This window comes from Clinocottus analis, unplaced genomic scaffold, assembly GCF_023055335.1.
Source record: "Clinocottus analis isolate CAN_PGR_092001 unplaced genomic scaffold, fCliAna1.0.p SCAF_9, whole genome shotgun sequence".
In the NCBI taxonomy this organism is placed as follows: domain Eukaryota; kingdom Metazoa; phylum Chordata; class Actinopteri; order Perciformes; family Cottidae; genus Clinocottus; species Clinocottus analis.
In genome coordinates, this window is record NW_027176251.1 from 1,738,450 (window position 1) to 1,747,303 (window position 8,854).

General features: G+C 43.9%; 1 protein-coding gene across 1 annotated transcript; it reads left to right on the top strand.

Moving 5' to 3' along the window:
• Nucleotides 1-638: 638 nt before the first annotated feature.
• On the top strand, nt 639-7,814 carry ccne2 (cyclin E2). Its single transcript, XM_068570184.1, has 12 exons — nt 639-914; nt 2,217-2,255; nt 2,460-2,541; nt 2,652-2,705; nt 3,311-3,453; nt 3,900-4,035; nt 4,120-4,266; nt 4,375-4,470; nt 4,773-4,907; nt 5,001-5,112; nt 5,546-5,703; nt 6,700-7,814. The coding sequence occupies exons 2-12, from the start codon at nt 2,242-2,244 to the stop codon at nt 6,808-6,810; spliced, it is 1,188 nt and encodes a 395-aa protein (XP_068426285.1). The 5' UTR covers nt 639-914; nt 2,217-2,241; the 3' UTR covers nt 6,811-7,814.
• Nucleotides 7,815-8,854: the final 1,040 nt, after the last annotated feature.

Here is an 8,854-nt window from a genome sequence, read left to right on the forward strand (position 1 = left end):
GTTTGCACTCACAAGCTCCTACGAGGCTTTCGACCAGCAGCTGGCGTCTTCACTTTTTAATTAAATACAGAATAATATTTTCTAACAGGAATATAGCAAAAAAAACAAACACTGAATAAATATATTTTAAAAAACATATAACAATATTAAACAAATATTACTCTTAGAAAAATTACCCAGTTGTGATAATAATACCATTAATATAATAAAATAATAACACCAACAAAAATAGTTATGATACTCAGCAACAGGTGGGCACATCCACGTACTACAGCGGTGTTCCTTTGCCGGCTGATTGACAGCTGCTCCACGTGCTCTTTCTGTTTACATTCTGGAAGAGGAAGCACGCGCCGCTCGCATCTCGCCATCCCATTGGCCCGACGTCATGGAGGCCCCGCCCTCAGGCGGGACTCGGACTCGGAAGCAGTTCCGATGCCGCGTAAAATAATGCATAATAATCCCGTTAAGCGAACGTTTTATCGCGCGCCACCGTCGCGAGGAGACTCACGGGCGTGTACTGTAGCCGTCAAAATTCAACCGGAATGACCGGAAAGCGGCGTTTACCTAATAATTGAAAAACAAACTCCCCGTGACCCAGTGTCCGTTACAAATGAACGTAAGCGATGGTGAGACGCGTAAAAAACAACTAAACACCCGGGTTCCGGGCTCCGTTAAACGGGGAAAGGTGACGTAGTCCCGATCCAAACACTTCGGCGTCGCTCGTGCGCGAGAAAAGAAAAACTCCAACGGGATTTCGGTTCATTTAGCGCGCTTCTTGCGGAAAGCGAGGGGGACCTGGATTGCGCATGCGTAGTGTGCTGACGCGGATATGAGGATTGGCGCCGGCGCCACCACAGCTGATGCATTCATTCACTGATCACCGAGGAGGAAAGACCCCCCTGACCACCAAAGAGGTAAGACCCCCGAGCCGGAGAGCTCCTTAACACTCATACATGTAGTTTTATAACATATTATTACTTTTGTTGTCTCCTTAATGTCTCCATCGTGCAATTACATCTTAAATATCATCTTTTCTCGACGCACTCTGGCTCCGAACAAGCGAGGAGGGCGCCGCAGCCATATCTTTGGCTTTAACGTGTATTTAAACCATATTAAAACGCGTTTCCTTCCAGTGTTGCGATCTATTCTACCTCGTTTGACTCCTACGTGTTATTCTGGATGTATGGTTAGTGGGACTATTAGGTTTTCAGTGGCGTTCATGTGTGAAAACACATTGTGTGTTTGCTCCTCTAGCTTGAAAAAAAAGTATTTCTCTCCCCCATTTCCCCTCGTGGTGGACTCGGTTTATCCGACTTTAATTAGCTGTTATAAAGGTTCTGGTTCTGGGACGTTGTCCCCAGAGGTTAATCTAGTAGTTTACGTGTTTGAAAGTGGTTTCTTTGAGTTTCCCCCCAAAAGCTGCAGCAGGTTTCCCTCAGGAGGCTCAGATCCTCCCGCTTTTGAGCCGCGGAAATTGGCGCGTCTTTGAGTTTCAATCCCGCAAAATAAAGTCCATATTTGTGCGTTTTCCCGCATAAAAAACACACAGATATCGCCGCGAGACGTTCGCTTCGGTACCGGAGCAGATGCATTTAGGTTGAAACGCAGCATTTTTGACTTTTTTTTGTTTGAAATCGAGGGAAACAAGCAGCCCCCCTCCCTTTCCCCTCCGAACAGCCGCCACTAGCTTCAGCAGGCTGCTCGTCTGGCTGCTGTTATATTCTTATTATTAAACTATTACCTCTCTTTAAACAGTGTTTTACAGTAGTATGTTCATCATCAACGTCTCACATGAGCTTCGGCTGTGTAAAAGCAGCGGTACTGGTTTTTAGTGGCGCTACTTTGTCTCCTTACTGGTGGTCAGTAGCTACGATGAGCTAATGTTCCACCTCGGGCATCGAACATGTGATGTTCTGCTGCACGATGGGCCCCAGAGAGGCTTCTAATAACAGTATAATAGTGGTGTTTTACGTGGCTATGGCCCTCATCTAACCTCACACACAACATGTAGACTGGTGGGTCACTAGGGGCCCAGTGAAACCAGGACCTGGTGTGGCCCTCCAGGGCCCAGAGAGGCTCTTATAACAGTTTTATAGTGGTGCTTTACGTGGCTCTGGTCTCATTTAACCTCGGGACCCTCCATGAGGTGCCACATGAATCATATCTATCTCTATATCCATGTGCTAAATCTGTCCTGCATTCTCTTTCTGTCTCAGCGGAGCCGTAGATTCACTTGACACGATGTCCAGAGGCAGGTGAGAAGAAATCCTCTTTATTATTTAATTCGTCACGTTTTAGTTTCTGATACATCAATACAATTATTAAATGAAAATGTCATTTGGACTTAGGGAGAATACAACTCCATATAATATAAAACCCACGCGGGAGAAGTTTGAGGCGATGGGTCCTTTTTTAAGACGTCTAACAGGTTTATTTATTTGTTTGTTTCCCCATCTCAGCGGTCGCATCACTTTGCAAACCAGGGACTCGAACACACTGGAGCCGACCGCCAAAGCCCCGCTGAAAAGAAGGAAACCGGAGGTTTGTGTGTTTTATTACTATTTCTTTCTGATTCCAGGTGTTTGATATTAATATTCATGTGAATTTAATCTCTGAAACCGACTCACCGGTTTATATTCTGTTCTCTGCAGCCCTCAAAGAGAAAACTACAACCTGCTGCCAAGAAACAAAGCTATGAAATACAGGTCAGTGTGTGTGTGGCTGATAAGTGTGTAACTAGTTTGTTATCTGTGTGTCTTGTTCTCCTCCCTCTCGCTGGTTTAGTTTCATGAGCGTGTTTTTATAATTAGCAGCAAAATCTTGTTTGCTAGTTTCTTTTTCTAAGTTGAGCGTCCATTTTGTTATACTCCTATTTTCTATATAAAACACGTGGTTTCTTTGCTTTTTTTGTATTTATTTTTTGGCTCCACCTTGTTTTGTCTTCCACATGTGAACAATGTATTGACTGAAGCACTTTAAACTAGTTATTGTATTAGTTTATTATATGAAATGAATCTTGACGATCAAGGTCAGACGCATGCAGGGCCTCCTCTTCACCACCAGGTGTCACCAGTCAGCTCTGTTTATTAACGGAGTTATAAGCAGCTACAAGCTTTTATTAATCCCTCATCTAACTGCATATGACCTTCATGACCTACACAACACTACTAAAGAGGTTTTAAGGAGAAATTGATAACTTTAGTGTAGAGTTTTATGCGGCTGTTAATGTTCCAATAGTTCATGGAGATTTCTGAACAGTAGACTAAGTGTGTGTGGTTTTTTTTTGTGTTTTTTGCGTGGTCTTTTCTAGAAGTGTTGGTCGGAGGACGGGGCAAGTCCGTGCGTCCTCATCGAGACGCCCCACAAAGAGCTGGAGCCGGCCGACCCGTCCAGCTTCAAGCAATACAGCTTCAAGAACCTCTTCATCAAGTCCTCCCCCATCCCCCGCCTCAGGTCAGTGTGTGTGTGTGTGTTTATCTCCCTCTGTGCGCTTCACACTTCCGTGACGCTGCCGTTACTCAGCTGCTCCTCCGCCCGACTTTGCTTTTATAGTTTAATGCCGTCGTTCACGGCCTCGTCGACGCCTTCTGTGATTTAATCTCTGATTTTAAACACAAAACAATGACCTACAGTTTCAGAGCTCAGACTGTGTGAAACCTGAAATAAAACCATCAGAGAACACAATAACACCTTCAGGGGGAGTAATTGTTGATTAAATCAATTGATAATAATATTCAATTGAGGTGTGTGTGTGTATGTGTGAACAAACACACACCTCTATTCAAAGTAGTAATGAGAGAAAAACAACTCTAGAACAGGAGCATGTTTGTTTCGTAGTGTTTTTATTGATGGAGCGTTAAAACAAAGATGGCGGCGCCTAACTGCGTCTCCTCCTGCAGTTGGGCCAGCTCAGACGACGTGTGGATCAAAATGCTCAACAAGGAGCTGAAGTACGTCCACGACAAGAGTTACCTGCAGCGGCACCCCAAGCTGCAGCCCAAGATGAGATCCATCCTGCTGGACTGGCTGCTGGAGGTGAGCGCCGCCCTCCTCTGGTTCCTCCCCTGGACTGTACCTCCTACCCCGGGACCCATAGTGATCCTCTGTTTTGTGTCTCAGGTGTGCGAGGTGCACTCGCTCCACCGGCAGACGGCCTACCTGGCTCAGGACTTCTTCGACCGCTTCATGCTGACCCAGGAGAACGTCAACAAGGATTACCTGCAGCTCATCGGCATCTCGGCGCTCTTTATCGCCGCCAAGATAGAGGTGAGTCTCCTTGTCATTATCCTTCTTCTCTGACGCAAAAATGCTGGCGATTCTGTGACGTCAAGTTCTTAAACAACTTTACTCCTTTTTTTTTCTCCTCCTCTCCAGGAGATCTACCCTCCGAAGATCACAGACTTCGCCTACGTCACAGACGGCGCCTGTAACATCTGGGACATCCAGCGCACAGAGCTCCACATCCTGAAGGTAACGACCCGCCTGTCTGTTTAGAGCACACAGGGAAAATATGACATTTAAATTATAACCAAATAAACTGTATTCAACAACCTTTATGGCTATTCTGTTGGAAGATACTATAAAGTTCCTCATTTAGAACCGGCTTTACAATCTGGAAGTACAATAGATGTCACGTGACCAGAAGTTCAACAATAAAAGCAACAGTGGATATAGTAGAATACTAATATTGATAATAAAGCCGGTCCAGATGAAACCAGAGCCGATGTGAAGGCAGTGTCACTGACCCGTGTGGTGTTGTCGTCCTCCTGCAGGCGCTGAACTGGAGCCTGTGCCCCGAGACGGCCATCTCCTGGCTGAAGCTGTACGCTCAGGTCGACGCCCAGGCGGACGGAGAGAACTTCCTGGTGCCGCAGTTCTCCCAGGAGACGTACATCCAGATCACACAGGTGAGCGTGACGCCTGAGCGTTGGTGGTGGGCGGGGCTACTGACCCACACGGCACAGTACTGACCGCGTGACCTTTTGACCTCTGTGCTGCAGCTGCTGGACCTGTGCATGCTGGACATCAACGCGCTGGACTACAACTACAGCGTTCTGGCTGCAGCCGCCTTCTGCCACTTCTCCTCCTTTGACGTCGTTCATAAAGTTTCAGGTGAGTTCTGACCGAACATTATTATTATTATTATTATTATTATTATTATTACGAGAAGTAGAGAGGTAGAACACGTCTTTACTTCAGATTCACTTGGTTATTAAGCATCAAAATATGCAATTTCATTTTCTTTTTATAATATATTTTATTACTATGTAGCCTATATGTATGCGTGTACTATGCACTCTTTACCAGCGCATATTTTGTCAGAGAAGATATTTTAATCTTCTCTGACACACACGCACACACACTCTCTGACACACACACTTACTTGCACTCTACTCACACACACTTTACACACACTTTCACACAATCACAATTCCGAGCTCAGTGTTTTGCTTCTTTTTCTGACCGATGCATTGGTTAAGCGAGATGTGTTCAAGGACCGTCGTAAAGCTGAGCGTCTGACCCCGTGCTCCCTGGTCCCATGCAGGTCTGACGTGGGACGGCGTGTCGCCCTGCGTCCGCTGGATGAGTCCCTTCATGGACGTCCTGCGCTCTCAAGACCCGCCTCAGCTCAAGAGCTTCCCCAAAGTGAAGGCCGACGCCCGGCACAACATCCAGACGCACGTGTCCTACCTGGACCTGCTGGTGAGTGAAACAAACAAACACACGCAGACACACACACATGAAGACACACCTACATCCAGACCCACGTGTCCTGCCTGGACCAGCTGGTGACATTCATATGTTCGCGAAAAAAAGGCGCAGAAAAAATAATCCGCTGCTGTTCGATGCACCAGACTCTGTGTTCCTACGCGCCTTTAACAGAGCCGACACGCTGCAGAGTCTCTGGTGTGAAACTACCCAATGAACACTCAGGAAATCCCTAAGAACCCTCCCACCTACGCTGCCATAACACTGGCTTTCACTTGATACATAGACAACACACTACCAGCTGTAAAGCAGCTAAAAGAAAGTGTTTTCTTGCAGTGTACTGGAGAACTACACAGAGAGGCGGCTGCTCTGCTCCGATCAGCTGCTCAGTATTACTCTGCGCGACGCAACACGCGACCATGCGCTGGTAAAGAGTGCATAGTACACGCATACATACAGGCTACATAGTACTTGCATGCATACATACAGAGTAAATGGTACACACATGCATACATAGTACACACATACACATGAGTACATTTTAAAAATCCAGCGTACATTTTTTAGCTTTAGGGCCATATTATTACTTTACACTTATGCCTTATGGTGCCTCATTATACAGAGAACTAAGATTGTGCTCCAATTTTAGATGTAACACATGCGTATGTATCTCATTTGAAAGTGGCTTTAAAAAAGGGAATTTAGGAAATTATGTAAAATCGAGAAAAAGGTTAATATGTTTATGTGGTCTCCGTTAGCGGTGCTGCTAAGGTTACTAGCTCTCCTCCTGCTGGTTCTCTGTTAGCGGTGCTGCTAACGTTACTAGCTCTCCTCCTGTTGGTTCTCTGTTAGCGGTGCTGCTAACGTTACTAGCTCTCCTCCTGTTGGTTCTCTGTTAGCGGTGCTGCTAACGCTACTAGCTCTCCTGCTGCTGGTCTACACACTGATTAGATCTCTGATTATGTGACTTTGTGTCCCCCCCCCTCGCAGAGTAAGTCTCAGGACCATCAGCTCGACAGCCTCGACTGCCAGCTGTCGCCGCTCGGCGTTGGAACGATCCTGACTCCGCCCAACAGCACGGAAAAACCGGCCAATCACTGAACACGCTACCTCTCTGCCTTTGGAGGCGGCTCGACCTCCCGGACGCGTCGCCGAACTTCATGTAGCACGTTCTTATTTTGATTTCAGGAAACACTAAATCGAGAACCGGTTCCTGTCGGGCTACTTTTGTTTAAAACAAAACTTCTGTTTAAAAAACTTTTTTTTTTTACTATTTACAGACCGAGTAGTTAAATCTTCGGTCTCGGCGGCAGCAGGGTCCGGCTGTCCAGCTGCTGCTTCTTCTCAATTGTTATAATTTAATTAAGATGTCTTGGTTTGAATAGAAGCTGAACATTTTGAGCCTTTTCTTCTTTTAAATTTTGGTTTTTATTCCATTCAAGTTCAAACTCCAGGTTTAATTCTCCTCTCGACTAAACTCAGCCGGTTGGTGTTTCTGCTTCAGGAGCCGATTGAACAAACACTTTGTGTTGAGCATCCAGAAACCTGCAGGCGTGTTTGAACGCACCCCCAACCCTTTTCATTTTATTTTAAATCTTTATTATAGTTGCAACCTCGTTGCACATTGTTGTTACATTCCTGGGAAACTTGACATAAATAGGAAAACTGCATATGATTGTGCAAAAGTGTTTTGTTTAAGTGCTTGTATTTATTGATAAGCCTTAGTGTGTACAAACTAAATGTGTGTGCGTGTGTGTGTGTGTATGTACCAACAAATCTTTCAGTGACGGATGAGCTCAGTTTGATTGCTGCCGAATGCAAAAGCTATTTATGATTTTTGCTCTTGTTGAATATTCCTTTTTCTTACGAAACGTGGAACACTTCCGAGTGCCTTTTTTAAATGCGTATGAACTCACGGCTCCTCAACCTGAAACCTCGGCAGTGAACCAACAACCATGTGACCGGACGGGGACGTCAACGAATGTATGTTTGTGTAAATAGAGCAATTCAGAAAAGTGTAATTCTTTTATATTGCAATGTTTTAAATAAATGAAGTCAAATGACACTTTGAAGTGTGTGTTAAGTTTTCTGTCCTGTGAGACGGATTAAAGAGGTACAAATACTTCACTGTGTACTTTGGTTTCTATATACTATGATTGCATCCCTCTTTTATTTAAACTACACAAAGCCTTTTAAAACTATTCTATAGTTTGACTTATCGCTTTATTTTATTTTATTTTTTTATTTTAAACAACCTATTACTTCTTTTTAATAACCTTTTGGGGAAAAAGGTGACCAGCTAGATAACGTGACATTTGGAACATAGCTGAGTTAGCTTGTTAGCTGGATAACGTGACATTATATATATATATATATATATATATATATATATATATATATATATATATATATATATATATATATACATACATACATACATACATACATATATATATATATATATATATATATATATATATATATATATATATATATATATATATATATATATATATATATATATACACTTATAAGTAACAGTGTAATGTCTCAAATTATCAATTTACAAAGTGGTTCAAGTAACTAAACACAATTACTTAAAATATTTTCATTTTTCATGTGACAGATTCAAACAAAAGTAGAGCGATTATAAAGTATGAAGCTGCTGAAATTTAAACTAAAGAGTTTGAAAAGAAAATTTAAGGAGAAAAGTTTCCATCTTTAAATCTGTGCCTCGTGTTTCCATAGAAACAGAAAAACAAATAAATAGAAAATACTTCAGGAGCTCTTGAGCTTTAGATTCTTTACACACACACACACACACACACACACACACACACACACACACACACACACACACACACACACACGCATACAGACACACATGCACATCCAGTCATGACAAAAGGTTGAATGGTGGCCGTGGCATTCCTGTGTGTGTGTGTGTGTGTGTGTGTGTGTGTGTGTGTGTGTGTGTGTGTGTGTGTGTGTGTGTGTGTGTGTGTGTGTTGGTGTGACACTAATATGTTGGGCATTCTGGCCAACCAGAGGCCTCCCTCCATGAATGCGCCCACCCGCCTTCTTCTCTGTAGAGCGAGTGTATTGTGTCTTCCTGGGAAAGCGTGGCCTCTCACACACACACACT

What these genes read in the sequence shown, in the direction of transcription:
- ccne2 (XM_068570184.1), top strand. An exon ending in AACAAAGCTATGAAATACAG is followed by an intron (nt 2,706 to 3,310) that starts GTCAGTGTGTGT and finishes GGTCTTTTCTAG; the next exon opens with AAGTGTTGGTCGGAGGACGG. An exon ending in TCCCCCATCCCCCGCCTCAG is followed by an intron (nt 3,454 to 3,899) that starts GTCAGTGTGTGT and finishes CTCCTCCTGCAG; the next exon opens with TTGGGCCAGCTCAGACGACG.